The 26,904-nt window shown below is 41.5% G+C and overlaps 2 protein-coding genes across 4 annotated transcripts in view; one reads left to right on the top strand and one right to left on the bottom strand.

Moving 5' to 3' along the window:
* Positions 1–24,774, top strand: part of JARID2 (jumonji and AT-rich interaction domain containing 2) — a 188,483-nt gene extending 163,709 nt beyond the window's left edge. For both annotated transcript variants that reach the window (XM_081015274.1, XM_081015273.1), the window contains exons 8-18: positions 4,205–4,701; positions 9,485–9,577; positions 10,499–10,617; positions 12,383–12,453; positions 13,594–13,708; positions 16,926–17,031; positions 17,704–17,886; positions 18,514–18,644; positions 20,503–20,686; positions 22,534–22,641; positions 23,279–24,774. In XM_081015274.1, the coding sequence (XP_080871400.1) occupies positions 4,205–4,701; positions 9,485–9,577; positions 10,499–10,617; positions 12,383–12,453; positions 13,594–13,708; positions 16,926–17,031; positions 17,704–17,886; positions 18,514–18,644; positions 20,503–20,686; positions 22,534–22,641; positions 23,279–23,455 (1,784 nt within the window). In that variant the 3' untranslated portion in view covers positions 23,456–24,774. The remainder of the gene's footprint in view (positions 1–4,204; positions 4,702–9,484; positions 9,578–10,498; positions 10,618–12,382; positions 12,454–13,593; positions 13,709–16,925; positions 17,032–17,703; positions 17,887–18,513; positions 18,645–20,502; positions 20,687–22,533; positions 22,642–23,278) is intronic.
* Positions 24,775–25,014: 240 nt separating this feature from the next.
* Positions 25,015–26,904, bottom strand: part of DTNBP1 (dystrobrevin binding protein 1) — a 48,108-nt gene continuing 46,218 nt past the window's right edge. For both annotated transcript variants that reach the window (XM_081015300.1, XM_081015301.1), the window contains one exon: positions 25,015–26,334. In XM_081015300.1, coding sequence (XP_080871426.1) covers positions 26,087–26,334 — 248 coding nt within the window. In that variant the 3' untranslated portion in view covers positions 25,015–26,086. The remainder of the gene's footprint in view (positions 26,335–26,904) is intronic.

Below are 26,904 nucleotides of genomic sequence, written 5' to 3' on the forward strand. Positions count from 1 at the left end.
AGCCTTTATGATACAACATTTCCTTTAGTAACTCCTTTAGCATATTGATATTTTGGTTGTATGAAACATTTATTAAAGCTAATCAATAAGATAATTTGTTAAAAGGCAATAGATGATAGTTGATGTGAAACGCTTTAGTTGTGAAACTGACCTTGTGTGTCTGATTAAAACTGTATGCATGTGTATATTTAGCCACACTACAGATGATTTAACGTTAGAAGAATGAGTGAGTCTTGGGCTCACACTTTCTTCATCCTTCTCTAGCACAGCTATGAGGAGGAGCTTGGAAAGTGTTGCTTCTCTTTTACAGTATCTGTCACTTGATATGTAGTCTGAGATGAGATAAACTGAAGCTATTCTTAATTACTGATTCTTGAAACAAGCAAACTTCAAACCATAGTTTGTGAAGCTTGTTTCAGCTAACAGTGGTTAAGATTAACCTTAGTTTGTCCCAAGTTCTGCCATTAATTTCAGATGGAAGTGGAAACTTCTGATGTTTTCAAGGGAGCATGTGAGCCCAAGACTTACTGAGCGTGTTCTATATCCAACCACTGAGTTAATATAAGGATTCTATAGCATTAGTATTTGAAATGCTGTGTAAATGCCATTCCTTCTGACATTTTTTATTTTATCTAGGTTCAAAAGAGGGTTCTTCCCCCCTTCCTTGCAAAGTTGAACTCAAAATAAACTTCCATTCCTTATCGTTATGGTTCATATATAGCAAGCATGTTATGAAAGAAATCCAGTCTTACAAAGTAGAGCTGTATTAATAATGTCATGAGTCAAAGAATTGTAGTAAATGCCAAATTTAAGAGAATGAGCTCTTTAGTGCTTTTATATACTGAGCAGCCTGACACTGTTTGAAGCTTCCCTCATTGCAAGGACCAATGAAAACAAATTAAAATCTTGAAATCATTGACAGTGAAATATCAGTTTGCTCATTTCTCTGTCAAATAATCTGCATTCCACCAAATCTCATAATTGGATGACTAGAAGAACCAGCTTTCCAGCATAGAAAATAACTTCAATGAGTTCTGAAAGGATGCATAAGTTTTGGATTTTTCAGTGTAAAACTAACAAAAAACCACTGTCAGAAAACAGTTGGCAAAGGCTAGCCCTGGAAATTGTAAGCACATATGTCAAGTGTTTGAGGACTTGACATGGAGTTTGCTGAGGATGTCCTCCAGAAGCTGCTTTCAGATGTTTTCCTGGTTCATGCATTTGCCAAACTGGTGATAGCTTTTATATATGGCAAGGCACCAGGCTTGTCCAAATGCCCCACTTATAGAATACATTCATATACACCCTAGGATGATGAATTTAATACCTTAATTGCAGTATAATTGTACACATGGTCCTGATGCTCCACTGCATGTGGTTTTGATGAGCTTGGGAACCAGCCCTTGCAGTAAACACTTGCCTCTATCTAGCTCTTATGCTGTGTGCAACGTATCTTACAAACGGGCTGCTTAGCCAACATGCACATACATTGCACTGGATATTTGCAGTAACTTTAAACTGGGGCTTATACTTCAGTTTGTAATTCTGAAGACTGCTTGGTATGTGTTCCCTGGTACAGAGTTATCTAAGCTGCAGTGTTCATGCATATTTCCCAAAGCAACCTTTTCTCCTTAGCTTTTAACCACTTAAAACCTGCAGAATTGAAAGGGGTTTGAACCAACAAGGCAGCTAACAAGCCTTCAGCAATTTATGCAGCATGGTGCCTTCTTTTTGTGTGTGGAAAATTAAAACTCAAAACAATTATTATTTATTTCATTTTATCTTTAGGCCAAGGGATGCCTTGGCCTTCATTCTCGCCTCAGGCAAGGTGGTGTATCTGTCTGTTTAGGAATCATGACTAGGTAGCAGTACAGACCTTTTGTGAACTATGATGTTCATCAGATTCTTGTAAAAAGTGCTACCTGTTTTTAATTAAAACTAGAAGCTCGAGCGTTAGATTGGACATTTGTAGTTTTCCATCATATCATTTGACTAATGAAATGGTGCTGGAAGGGACTTTCTTTCCCCCTTTTCATACAAAACCTTCAGGAAGGTTTCTCAGATTTTTTCCTATGGAATATTACAGGTGATTAGCTAACATGAAATAAACTCTTCCATTACTCTTTTTATCTTTTATTACCTCTGTGCAAGATGAAACTTAATAGATAGTGAGGTTTTAAACAAATTATGGCTGCAAGAAATCCTTCACCACCACCTTAAAATGTAAACAAACTTCAAGCAAGAGCCACAATAAAAAAAAACCCATTCTCACAGCTTTCCGTGTACTTCATACCTGAGGAACAGTTCTGTATAGCTCCAAAGTTTGCATTCTGCATTGCTACCTTTGTTTGGTCTAAATAAAATGCTACTTTGCTGATGGCACACCAAATTTCAGAAATGTGTGATAGGTTTGTAACCCGTGTTTCTTTTTAAAATCCTTTAGCGGTGTCCTAATTAAATATGAGTTGTTAGCTTCATCAGTTTATTATCTCAGATACTGTCCTTCTGAGATGGCCTTTGGTTTTCTGTAATCTTTATGGCAGGTAGAAAGCTATGTATTTGTCTACCCCTTGCCAGCAGATAAAGGGGGTTTTATGTAGAGTGTGTGTGTGTGTGTGTGTGTGTGTGTGTGTTTTTCTCCTTGGCTCATTCCCCTGGGAAAAAAAGGCTTTACCATTTTGCTGATCTTGAACATTTTACAACGAGCACAAAATCCGTAGCAGTCGCCTCCTTTTCTTAAGGGTCAGATATCATAAAATTGCTCAAGAAAACTACCAAGCCTCATTAAACCCAGAGTTGGTTTGGCCCTGTTTTTGTGTTGCCTGAAAGCACGCACTCCTTGACAAAACATGGAACGGCTACTTTCACCTGCAGCAATCACACCACTCTCTGTGTCTCCCCTCCCTGCAATGACTTGCCAAAGTTGAAGCATTATTCCATTATCATTTTTTGTCAGTAAGAGATTTTGTCAGCTTTGTAAAGGCACTTTGACATCAGATAATGAGCACAAATTAATTACTCCAGGGGTGGGCAGAAGATAGGTCTGCAGGATCTATCGCTGAATGACTTGCTGTTAAATAGATCAGCAGCTAAGTAGATCTGGCAAACAATTGACTCCCAAATGTTTAACAATAGCAGCAACAAAATGATGCCTCACCCCACCCCCGGCACCAAAATCCTAAATTATGCTGCAGAAATTAAGATAGTTTGGGGTAACCAGAAGTGGATTTTTGTGTGGAAGAACTGCAAACTCTTATTTTAGCTGTGATACTCACAACAAATTTGGAGGCTCAGAATTCTTTAATTCTGAGGGTATGTCTTTTGTACCAAGCTCCTGTTAGTGCATCTCTCAGCACCACTTAAAAGCAAAATAGATCCCACTAACCTGCAGTCCACCAACCTATGAATTATCCTTTTGATAAATCTGAGCTTCTATGGACAGGTTTTGGGCTGGTGTATGCATCACATGGCTGCTTGATAAATGCAGTAACTACAGATCGATCCTGGATATTGCATAAATGCTGATCAAGAAACCATAATATCTTTAGATAGGAAACAGGGGGCACAAAGTACATTCTGTAGAGTGTGTAGCACAATAGTAATAGTTACCACAACAGTGACCTCAAATCCAGTTTGAAGCAGATCTGTGTGGTGCAGTGGGGGCATTAATTTGGCTGCAGATGTTTGTAATGGCATATGCACAAAAGAACAACTCTTTCCTTTTTTTAGCTTTAAAGTGCCTTTAAGGCTAGGAGAAAAAGAAAGCAATATTCACATGATGGGGGGGGGGAGCATCCTATGTGGCACAGGCTCAGTTTGCCATTTAGAAAGATACCCAAAGGCAGTTGAAACTTAATGCAGGTGGGCAGGTGAGTGGCAAATCACAAGGCAAGTGCAGTAACTACTACGAAAGCCCAGTGATTTTGCAGTGGCTTAATTTCCTTCAGATTCCCTTTTTTTAAAGACGGATGGTCCAGAAATAACACTGACATCTGATTTTCTATATTGAGGGGCTTTATTCTTCATTCGTTTGCACAGATTTGTTTTCAGTCTTGCTCCTATTTACAGTCCGAAGTGATGCAGCCACTTCCACAATAAGTTGGCCTGGATTGCATACGGTCTGCTGTCACGTTTTCCTAACCATGTTTTTTCTTCCCCCTGTATGTCCTTTCCCTTCCTGTCGTTCCACTTCACTGACACCCAGGAGGATGTGAGCTAGATTTGGCCTGCTTTTTCCAACTGATCAACGAAATGGGGGGCATGCAGCAAGTGACTGACCTCAAGAAATGGAACAAGCTGGCAGACCTGCTGCGGATCCCCAAAACTGCACAGGACAGGTTAGCAAAGCTGCAGGAGGCGTACTGCCAGTACTTGCTCTCCTATGACTCCCTCTCTGCCGAGGAGCACAAGAGACTGGAGAAGGAAGTCCTCTTTGAAAAGGAGGTCCTAGAAAAGAGGAAAGGCCCCCTGGAGGTACATTCGGAGAACAACTACGAATTCCAGTCTCTCCCCCGGTATGAACCCAAAAACGGACTCATCAATGGCGTGGTTCATAAAAACGGCTTCCGGAACAAGGCAAAGGAAGTCGAAGTCCCACAGAAAACGGGCCGGCGGCGACTCTTCTCTCAGGAAAAAGAGACCGTGAAGGAAGAGGAGGAAGACAAAGGCGTTCTCAGTGACCTCCACAAGTGTGTATATAAGGTAAGCAGAAGCCTTGCCGTTGGCCCTGCTTAGAACGTGCAACTCGAAATGCAAACAGTATTTTTGTCTGCAGTTGCCAGCTCTGATTTAGTGCAAACAGTGGTTTGGAAGGCTTATTCCTCCTGACGCTGAGCACATCCATTTGCAGAGGAATGTTGACTCCCCCACTCAATTTGATTTGGCAGCCTCCCCACTATTAAGCAGGAGCTGGCAACCTCTGCTTGCTGTGTAATTGTTAGTGAGGTTGGATTTAGTGAGTGAGGCTGAGCTGCTACGAGAGAAAGAAATATGGTGTTTATTACGCTGGTGCCTGTGCCCGGCACACACTGCTTTTTCCATCACTGCTCTTTCTCCTCTCGCTGCAAAACAGGAATCAGGTGCTGCCTGAAATTGGCAACTTCTGGTGCCTCTGTGCAGAGGCTGTCAGTCTTCAAGAATTGAGGCCTATCTATACATTCCTGTGCCAGATTCTGTTTACTTCTATATTAACCGCATTTGTATTCCTGCCTTTTTCCCTCAAGAGGTCTGGGCAAAGGATTAATTTACTTTATCTTCTCTACAACCCTGTGAGTGAGGTGAGCCAGTGTGGCTGTGACTTGTGCAAGGCCACCCAGCAAGTTTAATGTCTGAGTGGGGAATGGGCTTGGCTTTCCCGTGTCCAAACACAACACTCCAGCCACAACACCACACTGTAGGCTCCTGACATTTGCCTGCCTATGATCAGCTCAAGCAGCCTGATTTCCAGGGCTTGCAATAGCGAGCAGCGGAGTTAAAAATCGCAAGAGTTCAGACCTTGGAAGAATCTGCCCCCTCACCCCATGACAGCTTTATAAACTTAAATACCAGGTTAAAATATACACTCAATTACCACTTGGAATGTATTCATTATGATTTAATGTCATTTGATAGCTCTTGCTGTAATATGTTTATCCGTGAAACAAATTGGCCTGTTGCTCTTATCAACACCTTCTTCCTGACACCCTGCAGTCGGTCAGACCTAGAAATTGGCTGGGTCGTTGGACGCCATCACCCCATCACCTGCGACCTGACAGTCCTCATGACTGGCAGCTGCATTTCACAGGACTAGAGTGTGTGGAATAAGTGAGCAGAGGTTAAGGCTACTTAACTAAGCCTATGCTTCCTCTTACAGAATCATTTATCGCCACTGAATATTCATGCAACACCTTTATTATACCAAGGGATGTTACAGGAGTGTTCCTAAGTCTGTAAAAGTTTACATCGTGAAAGTAAAGTACTGTAAGAATGAACACAATGAGCACGACCCTTTTATCAAATTTGTACATATTTAGTAAGAGTAGACCCATTGAAATTAATGGACCTAAGTTTGATAAAACCTTATGGTGGTAGGGGGATTATTTATGAAGCATTTTCCTTCAGATCTCTTCAGTTTCCTTGTGGATGTCTAATTGAGACTGGGGTTGTTGTTTTTTAATTGAATTAAGGCCTTTTAGTCCACAATCAGTTTGACAGTATAGCTTATATACGTAAGCTATGATCTTCTACTTCTGTTTGAAAGTGCATATTTTTAACTCCAGCCAGAAGTGCTGCCACTGTCAGCAAATTCCATAGGAAACTAATACTGCAATTGGAGTCAGTCTTTCACTTCTGCTAGAGGTAAAAGAAAATCTGCTCAGTCAAATTTTTTCTAGTCAGACTACAATAGCTTTGTTTTGTTCTGCTAAACTTATGCAGAAAAAGAGAGATATGAACTAAATATGTGGTATTAAAAATCCTTTGTACAATTACCTGGTAGTAAGTCAGGTATTACTTATGAGTAACCACACAAAATTACACTGCAAATCATGATCAAGCCATATGCTTGGCTTCCCATGTAAAGAATTTTTATTGTGTCACAAAATAAAGGGGATTCATTATTCTATCTGGCAATAGATTTTTTTTTTTAATGGGGGTAGGCTCCCAGTTTTCCTGATTCTCCTAAAGTCATGGGTTGGATCCCCGACTAAGTTAGTTGAGCTTTGTTGTTGTTTAGTCGTTTAGTCGTGTCCAACTCGTCGTGACCCCCTGGGCCAGAGCACGCCAGGCACTGCTGTCTTCCACTGCCTCCCGCAGTTTGGTCAGACTCATGTTTGTAGCTTCGAGAACACCGTCCTACTTGAGCTTAGGTCACATGAAATAAGTGAGACAGTGTATGCAAAGAATCTGTAACCTGCATATATCAACTAGGAGAAATGTGAAGTTAAAGTCTCCTATATAGATTCCTCCTGTTGCCCATCACTCCTCTCACATCACCTTTTGCCTCTGGGTTATAGTTTGGATGGGAGTCAAGCATCACCCCTTAAGGGACCAGATTTGGCCCAGGAGGTTCCAGTTGCTAAGTTATTTAGAGGAAATTCTCTGACAATGACTCCTCCAAACAAACTATGGGCAGTAAGTCCAAGAACAAACCTTAGTTTCCACCCTGGGTTTTGGAGAGAAACAACCCACGAGGACTGGCTTGCACTTAACGCTAAGCAAAAGCTGTGGTTTGTTTCTTCCCAACTCAGCGCAGGGTGGAGCATAGTAGAAGCAATTCTTCAGTGTGCCGTAGCACATTCCTAACCATGGCTTGTTTCTTACTGTGGCTTAACATTACATGTGAACTGGGACAGGTATTTGGTTTTCACTTGGGGAATTCTTTAAATAAGTGTGCAGGTGTTTTGAGATGAAATCAAGGAAGAAATATTTTGCAGTGAAATGATGAGTATTGCAAATCTCCTTCACAATGTTGTGTTCTTTTGAACCAAACAGATAAAATCAAAGTGAGAAAAATTTCTCCCAAATGAATGTAATTTCAGACAAAGGCTGGAAAGAGAGAGTTTTCCCTGGAGGATGCTTTATGCCCAGAGGAAAAATTTAAGAACTAATAAATCGGATCAATTATGACTAATCTTTTTTATTAAAAAAACTTGAGAAAACTTCTGCCCTGAGGTAGGGTTGCCACCTCTCTCCGATAGTAACCAGTTCTTGATGATAATTTCTGCCTTTATTTGTCTGGCAAAAAAACCCCAAACCCCACAGCAAGCACTCCTTAAATCTAGACAGCTGTTTTTCTGTGCTTGTGAGCAGTCTTTGTAAACCCTGAATTACAGACGCAAATTTGATGGCTGTTGAATAGCACTTTTGAAGGATGTTTTTTTTGTTAGACTACCCCAATAAATGGTTCACATGGGCAGTAAAAGAGGAAGGAAATTGCTCATTTTATTTACAAGCATGCAGCTCTGACATTTAAGAGTGTCTTAGCTGTCCTCCCCTGATGGGCACTTGTAATAGCTTAATTGCCTTGTGTTCATTTCGCATTTTATTTTTTATGGGGCAGCTCAACATTTTTGTGTAGTCAGTGGGCCTGAGCTAAGACTTTGATTGGGGGGAAATATTCGGTAGTGTCTGTTTTTGCTCTGGGAGAAGGAAGCAGAAAACTACTGAGAGTTTGTAGTTTGAACTAATTAACTTAAAACTTTTGGTAACACGTGAGCCTTCTCTTTACCCCCACAAAGCATATTTTCCATCCCCCAACATGCACCATTAACAGGTTGGGATCTGGGATCCAGCCAAGTGTTGAAAATCAGGGAAAACCTTCATTGCAGAAGTGCATTGTAACTGAAAGCACCTCGAGTCTTTCTGTCTCAATGAATTGTGGAAAATATCTCTAATCATCAAAACAAAATAGTGGTCTTCATATTCAGAGAGAAAATGAAGATAGATTTTAAGACAAATAGCTAGCTTCCATTTGTGCATGTTAAAGCACTGTGAGACTGCAAGTTTTAATGTTAAGTTCACGGTGTGATTATTACTCCCCTTACTGAATGGAAAACCATACATGATCACTGCACCTTTGCTTGGGGGGAAAAGCCACAGTTGAGTTATATTGATGTACTTCTAGTTTATGAATTGAAAATGTTTTTTCATGATTCTTTATTGTGTTTGTGTGTGTTTTTTAAAAAAATCTGATTGAAATATTTACATTTTAGTATTGTACTGGCCTATGGCTAAACGCTAATCAACTTTTCCAGTTTTGTTTTGGACCTCTGGGGTTAGTCTTTCTTTGGCTACCCAGTTTGAAAGTTCATCTGGTGAAAGATATTTTATTTTCTAACATGTCTGCAGTTGTGTCCTACAGCTGATTCCAGCTTGTGAGCAAGCATCAACACTACTCCCTTTAAAAATAAGCCTAAATTGGCATCTCAGTTAGCCGCTGGTCCTTAAAATGAGTCATTCTGGTTTCTCTTCCTTCCCTAGGCAGCAGTCTTACACATAGAGGACAACTTTCTCAGGCAACGTGAAGTTAGAACAGAACGCAGGACAAAATGTATCTGACCAAGCCCATTTAGAGCATTTACAGTTTCAGTCTGCAGTTAGTGATGGACAACTTCAGCGTCTCATTTTTCTGATCTTAAGCTCAGTTTGCCCCATTTCCACACCAGTTTGTGATTTTCTTTTTAGAGCCAACACTAAAAATGTGCGGTTTTGTTCACAATTCTGCCTCATATACATATTTTGCAGCAATCCCCCCCATATATTATGCATTTCCCCCACTTTTTCTTAATAATGTTGTGCATATTTTTTATTGATGCTGCCCATGCAATAGATGAGAGAAATTGCACTCTGGAACATTGTTGGTGTAATAACCCTGTGTCATGATGTATCTATATTTCCAGCCACTCATATCTGCTCTTCCTTTATTCATTATTATTTTCATTATTACTGTTACTAATGATGGAAAACAACTACCACAATTTCTCCCTTTTTATGCTTTGGTTCGCAGGGAAGGTCTGTTTCTTTAACAACCTTTTACCGAACAGCAAGAAACATCATGAACATGTGCTTCAGCAAGGAGCCTACGGCAGCTGAAATAGAGGTGAGGGGTTCCATAAAGTCAGGGTAGTTCTTTAAACTAGCCACTAGAAGATGATTTTCTCCCCATACACACTAGAGATCCAAACCATCCACAAACGTGCATTTGCCTGGGTAATGTAACATGAGAACTCAGCAGTTAAGCCCTGTAACAATTCCCATGATTACAATTCCCATGATTACAGCAAGTGTTGTGTTGTGTCGTGTTGTGTCGTGTCGTGTCGTGTTGGTGGGGAATTTCTGCTGGGATCCAAGAAGTCAAGGAAGAAAAAGAGGGCAGCTGCAAGAAGCACACAGAAAGGCAGATTTTAAAATGGAATTGTGAAACAGTTTATTAGAAACAAGAACAAGGCTTGCTGAGGAAGAATCAGCATGGCTTCTGCAAAAGAAAGTCCTGCCTCAAGGACATCAAACATGTAGCCCAAATGCTTCACTGCACTATCTTACTTCTTATGTGAACCAGCACTTTATTCCAAAGGCTTTCTTTTCCATGCGAGGAATAACCATCCTTGGGCAAATGCCAACCCACTACATAAACCAGGCTATCCTAGGTACAGCCATTGGTTCAGCGGCAACAGCTCATGGTATATCCTTAGCAGAAGTTATGCTGGTTGACACAAAGATATTTTATAAACCATTTCCCCTTTGGAGGACCGCTTACTCTCAGAATGGACCAAGCAGCAATTTCTAAATGGATAGTAATATCATTTTTTATAATGCAAGCATTCGCACTTATCAGGGCTTAGTAATAACATCAGCTAAGAAATTATTATTTGTCGGAAGAGCTATACAAAGCTTGCTTTTGGTGTATTTTGAAATATCAGGCGCCCAGTTTCTAAGGAATGAGAATTTGCCTAGATTGAACTCAGGGAAATGGAACTGCACTCTCCTCTAATCTTAATACGAAAACTTTATTTTCCTACAGCAAGAGTACTGGAGGTTAGTGGAACAGAAGGACTGCCATGTAGCAGTGCATTGTGGGAAAGTGGATACCAACACCCATGGCAGTGGCTTTCCTGTGGGAAAATCAGAACCGTTTTCAAGGTAATGGGAGTTCCAAGACACCTTTCACCTCTCCATAGAGCACTGGCTCCTCTAATTTGTTTACTAAGTTGCAGGTTTCATCACCATTATTGGGTATAATGTTGTTTCATGCTCAGTGTATTTGTAGCAGCTTGTGCTACCCCGCTCCAGTTAGCAGCAAAACAGCCAGCTGCAGAATAAGGGTTGTTACTGACAGGTAAGGTGGGGGGTGGACTTCGGCTGCTAGAATTATGGCTCATTCCAGGTCCAACACGTTTTGGAAAATTCCTTCCTTGGGGGCATATGAGCAGCGTACATAGGAAAAGGGCTAGCAAGGACAAAATATATCATTGAAAACTGCCCCAAAGCACCTTCAGCCTTACCAATCATGCTTTTTGACAGCTTTCCATTTTTAGGGGTTGTCTCATTGGTAGAAAGTCTGGTTTTAATGTGGTTTTGTTAGATACGTTTGCATTAATATATACATTTTTCAGCTTTTCTGTATTTTCTTTTGCAGAATGCAACTTGATAGCTATTATTCGTTTAATGTGAGATTATGAAGTTTTGTGTTTTATTACGTATTGTGTTTTATTATGTTTTGTAATTATTATCCCTTTTCCTAGTTAAGCTATTCATATATTTATAGTGTCCCCAGAAGGAAGAGTTTCGTGAAATGGTCAGGCCTGGAGTAAACCAGAAATGTAGCACTGGGTGTTTCCCTCCCCCTTTTTGCACACCCTGCATTAGCACAAAGGATTTCTAAAACTGTACAATTGCACATTCATTACACCTTTTGCATTTCTTTTTAAGTTCCAAGGGTGAGGATCTTCTTAAGGGGGTGCAGGCAGTTGCTACAGGATCCTACCATTCCTCCTTTAACTTTTCCGTCCAGTTCCAGTTAGTTGCTTGAAGGAGCCACAGCATTAACATTTCCCCAACCAACCAGCTCAGCATAAGCATCTTAATGGGTTGTGTGAATGCTGCAACCTCTTATTTGGTGGGCAAGGACTTTTTTTGAATCCACACGATGCCTTCTTAATGCTGTGCACCCAGTTGCATGTACGTTTCCCTTAATGTTCACCTTGTCTGTTCCTGAGTGAGCAAGTTAATGACGATGCGTTTAATGAATTAACCACAACTTAGTTTGGGTGGAAACAGATGGCTAGGAACCATACAGTAGCTGCTAAAATGTGTCAGCTATGACCCCATGGAAAGACGGTCATCAGTCCCTGCCAAACTTCTCCTTCCCACGTAGCTATAAAGATCCCTTCGGATTGGGAGTCAGTCAATTACTGGGTTTTTTGTTTGCTTGCTTTTGCAAGGCACCTAATTGAAACAATAACATGGTGCATCTTTGTGAAGCAGCCAAAAGAAGAAAAACAAGTTGTTTTATGTTTTCACCATTTCAATTTATTAATCGTGTTTATTTTTTTAAAAAATGACATCAATAAATTTAAACAAGAAGTCTCAAGTTCTTGTTAGTCACTAGTGCCTTTGCAAGGTTAACCAGAACACAAAGGCAAGAGCAAGTGTATTGAACAACCATGTCTAGAATGCTGCTTACACATTTGTTAGCATAAAGGAAAGAGCTGGAAGTTTCATTTTTAAGCAGAATTTTACTTTTAAAACAAAATCTGGAATTGCAGCAAAGAGGCCTAGAGCATTCCTCCTTTGGCTGCAGTCCTACACAGCAATGCAGAACCCCTAGCAAGTAGGTAAATAAAACAATGATTAATGTGACATTTGATGTTTGCTCATCACGATTTGCACCACTTAATTTCAATAGGCATGGGTGGAACCTAACAGTCCTTCCTAATAACACAGGATCCATCCTGCGACATCTTGGTGCTGTGCCTGGTAAGTCCATTTATATTCTCCATGTTTAAGAGACATACTCTGTTGTGGAATTCACACAGAGTGTTGAATAAATCATGTTTTTGCCACCTCCCTGGAGCCGGGCATCTCTACCTGCTGTTTAAAAATGAATTAATATTCAGTAAGCTTCCCATCATGGTGGCATTTATAATCCTGTTTGTGTCTCTGATGCCCATTGACCCCTCAATCTGTTCAGCACAGATGGACACACTTCTTTCCTAGAGAGGCTGAGAAAGGTGCGTTTTGTATCTTAACAAGCCAAACGCAGCAGTTAAGCTCTGCGTCTTGTATTACTGAATTTTTTAAAAAGGAAAGAAAGAAAGGTGAGAGTGAGACGGAAGGGTATGCTTGTAGTGCAGACCATCTCTACCTTGGGCCATTTACTTCTCCCAGTTGTTCATCATTATTCAGTAGGCTCATGATAATGTTTTAGTGTCAATATGGTGAGCGATCAGCACATGTAACTTCATTATTTGCAGTCTCCAGGGAGCAGTGCTGTGCCAATAAATTTGCAGAAATTCCTCTGGTTCTTCATTAAGGCTCTTCAGTGATTTCTACCTGATAATGGCTGGGGGGTTAGATAATCATTTTACAAAGAGCTGAAAGTGACTGCTGTTGCTCATTCATTTCTTCTAAACTCCCCCCCCCCCCCCCATGTTCTCTGGTCAAACAGGTCTGGCAGGATTTTGAAGCATTTTTACAAAGACCTGTAAATAGAGATGATAATGAGATGCCTATGCTTACCTGCACCATTTTCAACTTTCTGGGGGGAAATGTTTTCTTCCTGCAACCAGTGTTCATGAGCCACACTTGTCCAAGCAATTCACCATTTAGAGCCTGCCCATGTTAATACAAGTGTGCACCCAGAATATTTGCAGAAAGCAAAATTTATATGCACGTGTAATCGGCAGCATAGTGATGCCATGAAAAAATAGGAGCTTGGGTGAAAATATGCATCCAAATAATCAGATTAAAGACATCTCTTTTGTTAACTATGTAATCTTATTTCTGGTAGAAATCAAAAGATTTAAATTTTCAAGTATCAGCACAAATTATATGTGTGGTTTTCAACATACCTTTTCCCTATTAATTGTGTTTTGCTTCTGATCTAAACTGCTTTAGGAGTGACAATTCCTTGGCTAAATATTGGCATGGTCTTTTCTACCTCATGCTGGTCTCGAGACCAAAATCACCTTCCATATATAGACTACTTACACACTGGTGCTGACTGCATTTGGTAAGTGAATCCCAAGTGAACCTCTTTGCTCTTCTACACTGTTGATTTCAGGAAGTTGCACGTCAGCTTCTATGGTGATCCTGATGCAGCGTCTTACTCTTACTGCCTCAACACCATCGCAGTTCATGGCACCCCAACCTGCCCAACTACAACCTTCTTCTATAAATATTGTTTTCCTAAAGATTCTAAAACTCTAAAAAGCCAGAAAATACCAAGTTAAGCAGAAAAAGATCAAGTTGACCCTTGTTCAGCACACGCAACCTAGAAATGTGGCAAAGAATCCATTTGGTGCAAATAAGCCTCCAAAGTTAGGTAAAGATAAAGGGACCCCTGACCATTAGGTCCAGTCGTGGCCAACTCTGGGGTTGTGGCGCTCATCTCACTTTATTGGCCGAGGGAGCCGATGTACAGCTTCCGGGTCATGTGGCCAGCATAACTGAGCCGCTTCTGGCGAACCAGAGCAGCACACGGAAACGCTGTTTACCTTCCCGCCGGAGCTGTACCTACCGTATTTTTCGCACCATAGGACGCACCGGACAATAGGACGCACTTTGTTTTAGAGGGGGGAGAACAAGAAAAAAAAAATCTCCCCCTCTCTGCCCAGCGCCCCTTCAGCGAAGTGGCAGGAGGCGCTGTGCAGAGAGGGGGAGAACTTTCCCCCTCTTGTTTTCCCGCTCTAAAACAAGGTGCCGTTTAAGGTGCGTTCAGGCGGCTACCTTGGAAGCCTGGAGAGCGAGAGGGGTCGGTGTGCACTGACCCCTCTCGCTCTCCAGGCTTCAGGTTCCTTTCAACCTGCTCTTTGGGGCTGGCGGGAGGAAGCCCACCACCAGCCCCAAAGAGCAGTTCAGGGAGCAGCGGAAAGGCGCAGCGGAGAGGCTCCTGCCATAGCCGTGCGTCACCTCTCCAGCCGGGAGAGGGTCGCTGGGCTATGGCTTCTTTAGCCCCGCGCACGCTCTCCCGGCTGGAGAGGTGACGCACGGCTATGGCAGGAGCCTCAATAGCCGCGCGTCACCTCTCCAGCCGGGAGAGGGTCGCAGGGGGCTGCTTTAGCCCCGCGCGCGCTCTCCCGGCTGGAGAGGTGACGGGCGGCTATAGAAGCTCCTGCCATAGCCGCCCGTCACCTCTCCAGTCGGGAGAGGGTCACGGGGGGCTGCTTTAGCCCCGCGCGCGCTCTCCCGGCTGGAGAGGTGACGGGCGGCTACAGAAGCTCCTGCCATAGCCGCCCGTCACCTCTCCAGCCGGGAGAGGGTCACGGGGGGGCTGCTTTAGCCCTGCGCGCGCTCTCCCGGCTGGAGAGGTGACGGGCGGCTATGGCAAGAGCCTCAATAGCCGCGCGTCACCTCTCCAGCCGGGAGAGGGTCACAGGGTGCTTCTTTAGCCCCGCGCGCGCTCTCCCGGCTGGAGAGGTGACACGGGGCTGTAGAGGCTCCTGCCATAGCCGCGCGTCACCTCTCGAGCCGGGAGAGGGTCGCGGGGCTATGGCGTCTTCGCTCCATAGGATGCACACACATTTTCCCTTCATTTTTGAAGGGAAAAAAGTGCGTCCTATAGAGCGAAAAATACGGTATTTATCTACTTGCACTCTGACATGCTTTCGAACTGCTAGGTTGGCAGGAGCAGGGACCGAGCAACGGGAGCTCACCCCGTCGCAGGGATTCGAACCGCCGACCTTCTGATCGGCAAGTCCTAGGCTCTGTGGTTTAACCCACAGCGCCACCCACGTCCTCCAAAGTTACTAGGCCGTAAAAAATGTTTCCAGCATGCACTCCCTATAAGTAATCTCTTGGATCCAAAAATTCTGTTCAAAGAGTAGAATGCGTTCTCTCGTACTTGGGTAAGGAGGCACCAATCCTGCCCCCCTCCATCTTCTTCCCCTCTGCCAAACTGGCTTGAGAAGATCAAGAACACCCTAAAGAGCTTTTCAGAGGGTTAAGAGGGGTTCCAGATGCAGTGCAGATTTGTAATATGTGGTACTCCCTATGTGAGAGGCAGCATTCTTCTATTGTACCATAAAAACGTGCACCCATCTTTTCTAGCCTAAATGGAAAATAAAAGTGTTTGGGGGGAAAAACTTCCTGTCTCATCACTAGGAGGCAGTTCTTTTTTCCCATAGGCAAGGGAGTGAGTGGTAGTTTGTACAAGCCTCAGCTTTCAGATGTACTTCACACATACATCATCTCAGTAATTACAAGGATGTTGTATTATTATTGCAGTGATACAGTTGGAAGGCTGAGTGTGGCTTGCCCAAGTGCAAAGTGCATGCAGGGCTGACATGAGATTTGAACCAGGGGCTACCCAGCTAATGGCTCTTGCCAGCTCAAATAGAAGAGTTTCAAACGTCCTCTGGGAAAAGTCCAAAATGTTGTACAGCTTCAGGAGAGCAAAGGCCTGCAGTTCGGAGTGGCCACGAAGAATACTCCTGAATGTGTCTTTGCTATTCAGACATGGTGTACAGATGATATTTGTCAAAAAGGAGCTTTTGATATTGGGGGCCCACCACACATTCATCTTTTAGGTGTACATTGGGGTTGTTTTTTTTAGCATACCCTTGCAAGTCGGTCACACAAATGATAAAATCCAGTCTTTGGAAATGTGTGCCACGCAGGTATTCTCTTCCAAAGAGCCAGGATCAGATATAAATCCCTATCTGTTCTTGGGTGCTTCGGCAGCATGCCCAAGTTTGCTGACATGGAATGTGTGGGACAGCCCTTATTGGTGGTTATGGGATGTTAAAAAGCAGTCAGGTGTCAGCATTAGGTTCAACCAACAGAGGATATGTTGGTTGTAGTTTCATTAGGTGTGAGCTTCAAAATATTGTGAGTTCAAACACAGTTCTATTTCTCCCTTTCCTCAGCCCCAATATTTGAGAGAAATGTGTCAGATACATGTAGATATGGCAAATCCTTTAATGCTCCAATCTTTGATAAAATATTCAGTGGTTGTAGCACCACAATTATTCCTTGCTGTGTTATTTTGAAGTTGGATCTTGTTTTCAAATTTGCAAACTCTTGGTATATTTTGCACACTTGCTGTTGCATTCAGCTCCAGGCTTGCTATACACATCTGAGAACAGGATGCTGGACCAGAGGGGCCTTTCATCTGATCCAGCAGGGCTCTTTGTATGTTCTCATGTTGCTCTCAGCTTTGGTGATGTCGATTTGGGCAACATGGAATAAATACTCCCTTTGTTTCCCCCTTCTGTGTCAAAAATGAACAGGTATTGCATTCCTGCTGCAGAGGAGAAAAAACTTGACAAAGTGGTACACACCCTGCTGCAAGCCAATGGCACTCCAGGGCTGGAAATGCTTGAAAGTAACGTCATGGTGAGTCGCTTTATGTTTTCTTACTAGGCAGTTTCTTTTGCGGTGTCATGAATAGCAATACATTTTATTGTGTAAGCCAGGGGTAGATTTCCTTTCTAGATCCAAGGGCCAAACCTTGGTTAACCATCTGGGAACTGCATGCCACTGGTAGATGTCCACACACAATCCTTTCCCGCTGCCAAACGCACAAGGGCAAACACAGGCACACAGCTCCCCCTCAACTGACCTATGTGTATTAAGGGTGGAGATGGAGGATTATTGTCCAGCTTTGATTTATTTTCTTACTGCTGTCACTGGTGAAATTGGTAGGAGCTTCCGGCCAGAGTGGAAGCTCAGATTTATTGTTTAAGCAATACTTAGAGGGACGGATGTGGATTCATATTCTTAAAGGGGATAACCCAGTCCTATATGACACAAGGAGATATGCCTCCCCACCCCAAGGCTCCTTGGTCCTGCTGAGGTTTGTTTCCCTTTAAGCCAAGCTTAAGAGTTGGTTGGTTTTACGTAGTTGGCAGCAGAAGGATCTGCTCTGGGGTTTGTTTCTGTAGAAGCATTTAGAGATTCAATATGACTTTTGCATGTTCTCCATGGCAAGTAATAAGAGGTAAACAAATGGAGCTGCCAAGAAAGGCACCCGCTCTAGATTTCCCCTGCTTCTTTCTCTCTCCCTAGATCTCCCCAGAGGTGCTGTGTAAAGAGGGGATCAAGGTGCACCGTACTGTACAGCAGAGCGGGCAGTTTGTTGTCTGCTTCCCAGGATCTTTTGTGTCTAAAGTGTGCTGCGGCTACAACGTTTCTGAAACTGTGCACTTTGCTACCACCCAGTGGACAAGCATGGGTTTTAAAACTGCCAAGGTAGGAGCTTGTGTTCTTAAAAACCCACCTCTGCAAACAGAACACCTCTGGTCACAGGGTGTGTAGTGCTGCTTGATGCATTCATTAAACCTTTTGGGATATGGGTGGGGTTTTTTTCATACATAAAGCATCTAGACTTTGCCTTTTACCACTCAGAACTTGAGAAATCTCCATTTCAATGAAGACTGCATGGACTGTGTCACATATAACCATTCATAGGACATGTCCTGACTCAACTGTGATGTGCATCAGTAACTCCTTTTATGTATGCCTCGTTGGTTGAATTTGTTGCTAGGACAGCAGCAACCATGCCTACTAGGACCAGTTGGGTTGTGTTTTGCAGGAGGAAGTCTTGGGGAGGTGAGTTGCACTTTGCATTTACTTGCACTTGTGCCCAGGGCTTAATTGAGAAGTTAAGGGACAGCAGGAATTGCACACTGATACCTGGAGAGCCAATATGAAGTGACTGACATCGCTCAGGAAAATGTTGTGTTTCACACATACACTCTTTTGGTCAGGAAATCCTTGTCCCCAAGGATGATACGTTAATGGGGTATGTTCATTTTTCTTTCCAAAACAAGTTATTTCATTGTATGTGAACTAACACTCTGGAATTTGTCAACGCAGGAGATGAAGCAACGACGTATACCCAAGCCATTTTCAATGGAAAAGCTGCTCTATCAGATCGCAACAGCAGAAGCAAAGAAAGAAAATGGGTCTTCTCTTAGTACAATATCGGCACTTCTAGGAGAGCTCAGGTAGCTAGACTCTCTTTTGTTTTATCCTACTTGCTTCCAGAGTAGCTCTCGCGGAAAGTATAGAGTGTTGTGAGACGTCCAAGAGCATTGCTGGCAGCTGCTGAGCCAGCCAACCTGCTTGAACACTGCCACACATGGGAGAAGAAACTTCCATGGATGGTTTGCTGTCAAAGCACTAGAGGACAGAGCAAAGTACTCCATACTACTAGCATTAGGTGATGACTTTTTTCTCACCAAACAAATGAATCCATGTTTCCCAAGTGTGCCTAATAACGTCAAGAGTTTTAAAATCACTGGCTAAGCCAGGAGTTCCTGTGCTTTCGGAAGCAGACCGTGTAATCTGTCTGTAGCATGAGGACAACTACACACCTTTTCTAAAGACACTGAAAGACCTGTTTTTAAATGCTCCCCAACCCCTGTCCAAGGCAGGTTTGAAAAGCAGGGAAAGCTGCCATGTTTCATATGTAATGCTGTTCTCTTTTATTCTCCTACTATGTAGCACTGCTACCCACAACAAGTGTGAGACAGCTGGGTAGTGCTGGTCGGTAACATCTCGAATAGATCAAGAGAAAATCTGATGGCTGGAATCTACAAATTGTATTTAACAAAATTACTGTGTTAATGTGCAAAGAATGGTTAGAGTCTTCTCCACTATATGTCTGCCCTCTAAGTGGAAGACTTTTGAGGCTCTGCATGGAGCTTCTTCCTTTTTGGAGAGTTGATATGCACTTTTCCCTTTAACAAAGGAAAATTTGCAAATATCGAAAGAGCTGGTATTTTTACATCCATCCATCCAAGTGGTTCTCAAGCTTGTTCACATTTAGGTTGCTTCTTTTAAGAGGGAGATCTTCCAAAGGATATTTCTCCTTCTAAAGCCTGATCTTTGCTGCTGGAATAACTATGTTTTTTAACTGCAAATGTCAGCCTACTCTTTCTATTTTTCCTTTGCTTGATATGTGGTACCACCTTTTCCTTTCCTGAGCTCAGTTCTCATTTACTCACTGCTTTGGTACATGATGTTCCATCTCTCTTCCTCCGCTCAATGTTTTGCTCAGTTCCCTTTTAAGTGTCATAGCAAGTCAAGTCTTGCCAACTCAGGGAGGACCTACCGTAGGAGAATGTTTTTGTCCCACTTCTATCTCCTCCTGTTTCCCTCCTTGGCTATTGGGTATGTTTAGCCTGGAGAGAAGATTGTTAAGGAGAGACATGGCAGCAGTCTTCAAATTTCTGAAGGGTTGTCATATGGAAGATGAAGAAGGCTTGTTCTCTGCTGTATCAGAGGGCAGGACTAGAACCAGTGGGTGGAAATGGTGGTGCAACAGATTTGGGCTAAACATTGGAAGAAACTTTCTAATGTGTAGAGCTGTTCAACAAAGGAAGAGACTGTTTTGGTGGGTGACGGGCTCTCCTTCACTGAAAGTTTCTAAGCAGAGGCTAGATAGCCATCTGTCAGGGATTCTGGAGTTGCATCCTGGATTGTTGATCCTGCATTGAGCAGGGTGTTAGACGAGATGACGTTCCAAGTCCCTTCCAACTCAATAATTCTTTTTTTCTACAGCGAGTGGGGCTGCTTAAAATGGTGCTTGGTCTCCATAGGTAGTAATATCTCCTGGCAAATCACTTGGCAGCCATGTTTGCCAAATAATTTGATCTGGCCCAAGGTTTTTCTGTATCAGATTCTCTGTCTGGAAAACTCCCAATCTGTATACAGTGGTCAGACAAAACCTTAGATGGGATTTAGCCCATCGTAGCATGGCAATTGTTATTAAAATCTCAGGCCTACGTTGAACTGTTGCCTGCTGCTTCATGGCGTTCCTATGAGAGGTTGCTGTTTTCTAATTATTCCTCATGTCCACAGGGAGACAGAGCTGAGGCAGCGGCGGCAGCTGTATGAGGCAGGCCTCCATTCGTCAGCTCGCTATGGGAGCCATGATAGCAGCAGCAGTTCGGGAGTGGATGGGAAGAAAAAGCCTCGAAAGTGGCAGCTAGAGACGTCTGAGAGGAGGTGTCAGATTTGCCAGCACCTGTGTTACCTATCTATGGTATGGAAAATCCCTAGAAGCTGGGAGTTCTCACTATGTTCTCTCCCCGCCCCCCGCCCCGCAAAAAAAAATATATATCTCAATTACTGCAGTGCTAAAAGGCCAAAATGCATTTGGCCAAAGCAGTGTATGTATTTCAATAAAATATAGGTTGAAATCTCTTGTGAAGCACTGGTGTGTAGGAGACTCAGGATAGTTGAAGGTTAAGGAACATTAGTGTTAGTGCTTTTTAAGCAATATTGGACTGAAACATAAAACAGGAGAACTAAAAGCTTGATGATTTGTTTTGAAATTTTTATTGTCATTTCATAGTTTTCAAATCTTATTCTGACGCCTGTCAAGGAAACTTGACATGCTCTAGAGAATTTCTGAATATGTTCCAGGATGTACCATTCAGTTCAAGTGAGGTCAGCTGTGCTTCATTTCATCAGTTCAAAGAGGACAACAACTGATGTACAAAATATTCCAGATTCTCCAGCAGTCTGCACATTGCACTGGATGATTGACAGTGGTGGGCAGGGGCTCTTCCAGAGAAGATTCTCTGTTATTTTCTCATGGGAGAACTCCAGAATTACCTGGAACACCATTTGAAAATTGCTATTGTACTACAGTATGCCAGTTGTAAGCAGAAGCTGGTGATTTTTCACTTAAAAGAATGCATGCCTCACTTCAGCTGTCTTCAGATACTCACTTTGGGGCCTGCAGGAACCTGCGGGCTTACCTCCATTCCCTTGTGAGATCACGCATGCCGGCAATATTCCAAATCCAACATGCAGTGTGCTGAGTCTGAAGGAGGCTACTTCTACCCCATGTAGGAAATCCTATGCACAATGAAAGTGTCTTCCTTCTGATTCAGTCAATCACAAGTCAAATCAAGAGTCATGTCATTGAGGGGGAGGAGCTAGAGCCACACTTTCCACAGGCCCCTTCGCATATTCAGAATAAGTGAAGAGGGTTTTCTGGTTTTCAAGATTTGTCAAGGAGGTGGTTCAAACTGTTCAGTAAAAGGGAGCCTATTACTAGAAGAACTTTAGTAATAAACTATAAGATTTCTCATTGCAGACCAGCAAGAGGTTGCAGAAAATAGTGCAATTTTAGGTCATAAAAGTTCTCTTTAGAATTTAGTACCAAAATAATAATTGGCTTATGGGACTAATAAATTAAAATCATGACTGAAAATGCATTTTCCTGACACAGTATAAAAGCTTTTCTACCATTTCAAGCCCAAGGTAGCACTAGTGCATATATGAAGGCCACTTTTGAATGTCAGCGTGGGATAAGCCATTTATGTAGAATTACTCATTTACAAATAGAGTGGTTTTCTGCACACCACTGCAAACTACCAATACATTTTGAAAAGGTCTGCAGTGGCAGAGAGAAAATGTGCCGTCAGTGAACCATGCCACATACCCATCTCGCCAGATGGTAGCATCTGCCACATGAACAGTGTTGCCTTGATGTTTACATCATTCCTTAGCCTCTATGGAAGAAAAAGTTCACCTTGGCTCAGTTTTGCTTGGAAGAGCTTAAGAATTGCAAAGTTTAGTTTCTAATTCTGTTGCTCATTGGGATTTGATTCTAAATAGGTGTGTCCATAAACACTAACAAAGTGATTGGACATATATCAATTAATGAGCTCACCATGGTTATTACATTTGCCACACCAACAGTAGTAACGAGTGGTTTCAACGTTTGAATTTTAAAAGTGAATTCACCCACAGGCTTAACAAACAGGGATCACAGTTGTGTGAGACTTCCAGGTTAAGCTTCCATATAGAATCAGGCTGTTCAGGAAATACTGATCTGTGGGTTATTAATGCTCTTGACCTTTTAAAAAATGTTTGCAGGTTGTACAGGAAAACGAAAACGTTGTCTTCTGCCTCGAATGTGCCCTGCGACACGTAGAAAAACAGAAGTCTTGCCGAGGACTAAAACTAATGTATCGCTATGATGAGGTTTGTATAATAACTAATAGCTCATAGGTTGGAAAAGTTTACATTTTTGAAAATTGAAATTTGATCTTACAAATAATTTCAGGTATATTGGAAACCTGCTTTTTGAGTTTCAATTTTATGGGCACTTTATTCTTGCATTTAAAAGGCGTCCTTAAACATGTAGTTTTTGTCCTGTATTCCATCATTATATGAAGACTAGTAGGTATGTAGAAATTTCAATAACGTGGTTTGAAATAGTTATAAATATCTCCTTTTTTAAAAAAGCAAAGTAAATGTTAACCATAGACACAAGGTTTAAGTGAGGACTTTTTGTCATTAGCAGAATGCAAATAATCTATGGTTCAGCATATATGAATGAGCTCTGGGTTCATGTGTTCTCCCTTATTTCTATTTTAGATTAGTTTGAACAGCATGTCAAATTGTGATTAAACAGGGGGATTGTTTTTTTAAAAAGCCAAACTTCATAAAGCACTGATTCAACAAGTTAGTTAAACAGAATTGTTCCATTCCTCATAGTTGTGCTGGACGATGTGAGAGGAGTGTTATATCTAGTGCGTGGCCATTGTTGGAGCTTATTTGCCACATTCTATTAAGGCTTCTGCTATCTAAACTCATTTTTCTTTTCCTTCTGAAATAGGAACAAATTATCAGTTTAGTCAATCAAATCTGTGGAAAAGTATCTGGCAAAAATGGCACCATTGAGAACTGTATCAGCAAGCCTACACCAAAAAGAGGACCTCGGAAGAGAGCAACAGTCGACGTGCCATCATCAAGACTTTCATCCTCCAGTTCATCCAAAAGTGCTTCAAGTTAATCATGAAGATGCCAACACACACTCTCATTTTTGTCAATTTTATATATATTTTTTGTAATTATTATATCATAGTTTGGAGTACTTGCTGTAGAATACAAGCTGTCTTTGCACTAGCTCTAAAGAAGATTTTCTTCTGGTTTTAGAGAACTAATTTTGTTTTAGCATTAAACTGTTGAATTTTATTTTATTTTTATTTTTTACTTAGGGTAGTTAGATTACAGCAGGATTTTTTTTAACTGCTGTACATTCAGTTTTGAAAGCAGCAAGGGGCTGATGAAATTCATTTGTATTTGTCCCTCTGTCTGAAGCTACAAAGCCTTTTTTTCTTATTTTGGTAACTGTGAAAAGGCTTTTAAACTCTTTTTTTGATAAGTTGAAGTTTGGCGTTTTATAATTTGTTCTCCAAGTCATGTCAACAGATTTTTTTCTAGAGAGAAAAGGGATAGGAGACAAAACTTGAAAGAAATTGCTATACTTTTGGCTTGTATTCTGTAACAGGCAGGATGAGTTTTGTACCTTTTTAAATTGGAGAATACACACTTTTCTTTGAGAGGTTATGGCAGCTGAAGATGGACTTAGTTTTCTAACTGTAGGCAAAATGGGAGATTTGGAGAAATTGTTCTCTGTTACCAGCACTTCACTATGCATCTGTTCGAGGAGGAGAAGAAAGAGAAGAAAAAGACTGCCTGCCTTGAGGAGTCATGTGAGCGAAAACTGTGCCTGATTTCATTAGGAAATCCATTCTGTTATGTTTTGGTGCTGTTGGCTACTTTATCAAAAACCCTTCAATAGCATCCTTTTAAAATGATTGAAGCCATAAGTGCTTCTTGTCATAGACGTGCAATCTTTAACATTCCATTTCCATTCCACTGCTGTTTTTCATACCTTTTCACAGTCAGCATTAATTTTGTTTTGAATTTTGTTTTGTTGTTTGATCACATTTAGAGCCACTAGCAGATTTGCATATTTCTTTTGAATGTGAAAAATGCATTTGCTCTCATCTTGTCTATTTTTTTCCTTCATGTTGTAACAAAAAAGAAATCATACCTTTTGTACATAAGCCTGTAAATTGTTTTAAATACTTGAGCCTTTTCTTGGGAGGGTGGGGAAGGGTGGCAAAGAGACAAGATGAAGAAAAGCCTTACGTTTCACTTTCTTCATCGGATGGATTTGGATGCTTACAGGGTTTTTCTTGTAACATTTATAAGTGCTGCTTACATCACTGAACAACAACAAAAATAATAATGGAGTAGTTGTTGCCCTTTTCCAGTTGTGTGTACAGTATGTGTGGAATAAAAAAGGGAAAATGTTTTCACAAACTCTTTTGTTTCATAATTGAATTCAAGACCGTAGAGCTACCCATATTGCACTGAGCTTGCCAGTGGTGACTGTCAGGAAAAGTCTTATAAAATACATATTGTCGGTTGTTGCAGAAGACGAATTGTTTTGGAATATTTAACAATAACATACAGAGTCGAGTGTTTTCCAATGTGGTTGTCCGGTTTTTATGGCCTTGCTGTGTACTTTTTCCTTCTTGACAGTAAACTTCTGACTATGGCTTACAGTTTGACATTTAATTTATTAGCGCTGCTCTGCTCTCTTTCCTTGTAAGGAAAGACTTCATGTTTATTGCCAGTTTTGTTTACTTTTCAGGTTTGTAATACAAGGTTTAATAAAAAAACCACACTTTTTGGACACTTTGTCTTTCTTCTGAAAGAGCAGTAGAGATTAAACTTCAAAAGTGAGGACCATTCTTGTTAGGAAAGATGCAACACACATAGCAGATATTCCCAACTTTCATTTATAGGTACATTATTCCACCGAACTCAAAGAGAAATGGGCTTCTGAGACTTATTTCGAGTAGTCAGCTATTTGGGAATAGCTGCTCATTTAGAACATGCCCATAATCTCTTACATAGGGATAGCACAAGCATGTTGGCCTGATGCTGTGTGCTACAGGTAGTAAGTAGAAAGCTTCAACAGTCTTAAAGTTAGAATAGTGCACTTCATCAGTCTTTCGGTATCTATTGTGAACAAAGCAGCATGCTTCTACATCCCTTATCACAAATTAGGCTTATCCCACTAAATGTAGGACAAAGCAACAACAGGACAGGAGCATGGAATCAAAGCTCACATACTTTTTCAACTATTCAAGTAGTTGCTGATCTTTTTCTGCTCGTTATTTATAAGTATGTAAAACATCAGTAAGAAAGCATATAGATTTGTTTCTTACATCTGGAAGGTCACATAATTGGAGGCTATTCTTCTGGCTAAACAACAAACATTTACCAGTCTTTAGCCACAACAATTAAGACATGCACACTGGGACAACAAACATGGCTTCTGTGTTATGTTCCTATGGAGGATTTTAAAAGGAACCCTTACAACAACTTGTTCATTGGATAACCCTTTATATACAAGTTTTACTGTTCCAAAGCCAACACTTTATTGCTAATGGTGTGCTTCAAGAAATTTTTAATAAAAATCAGTATTTTCATGACTGTCAAACTCAAGTTTTATATATGGTAATATTTTTCATGATAAGATCGGAGTAACAAAAGCAAGCTCAAAATACTTCTTTACTCACTCATTCATTCCAGGGTCCTAATTCCTTTAGAGCACCATGATAACTCAATTTGTTTGCGAATCACTCTCATCACTAACATCAGAAGGGCCTTTCATTTCAGTATTTACAGCAACAAGGGCAGTGTCTACTTGCACATCTTCCTCATCGGACTGGATCACAGGCGATTCCCCTTCACTGGCATCTTGGCTGGCAGAATCAGTCCAGGCTGAAGTTGAGGAGGACAACTCTCTCAACGCTGACTGGATGGGAACTTGAAGACTGATTTCATTTTGACCAGTACTGTTGTCTGATCCTTCAAAATAACAAGAGAAGTCAGTGAGCTAGGCTTATTCATTTGTTAGAAACCCATTATATTACAACAATTGGGAGACTATATGCTTTAGGTGTTTTGTACAAAATAGCTGAGAGAAAGTAAGAAAGCATTTGAATACGTGCTCCAGAAATGGCACTGAGTTTCTCAGGGTGAAAAAGAAAGTGAAGAATAGTTGCATACTAAAGCATAAAAAGCTGTGTGCACCACTCCTTGTAATGCCTGACTAATAATCCAGAATAAATGGAGCACATAAACCTCAGTCTAAGACATAAGATGTCAGGAAAGTAGCCACAATAAGAATCTCTGTTTTATGAAAGTATCCTTGAACTAGGGCTCTAGTTCAAATTAAGCCTCCAATTTTTTGTGAAATGAAAGATGTGGGCTTCTTGCTGAATCCTGCATCTTAGTGAACCTGGCTGGTGATATGTATATTTGTTCAGAAAACAAATGGGAAATGTGATTGAAATCAACAATTTATGGTAGATCTTTTTTCTTGGTGATTTAAATCACCTAAATTTAATACGTATCCACCCTGCTCAAAAACATCAA

Source organism: Podarcis pityusensis (assembly GCF_964106645.2).
Source record: "Podarcis pityusensis genome assembly, chromosome: 7".
NCBI classification, from domain to species: Eukaryota; Metazoa; Chordata; class Lepidosauria; order Squamata; family Lacertidae; genus Podarcis; species Podarcis pityusensis.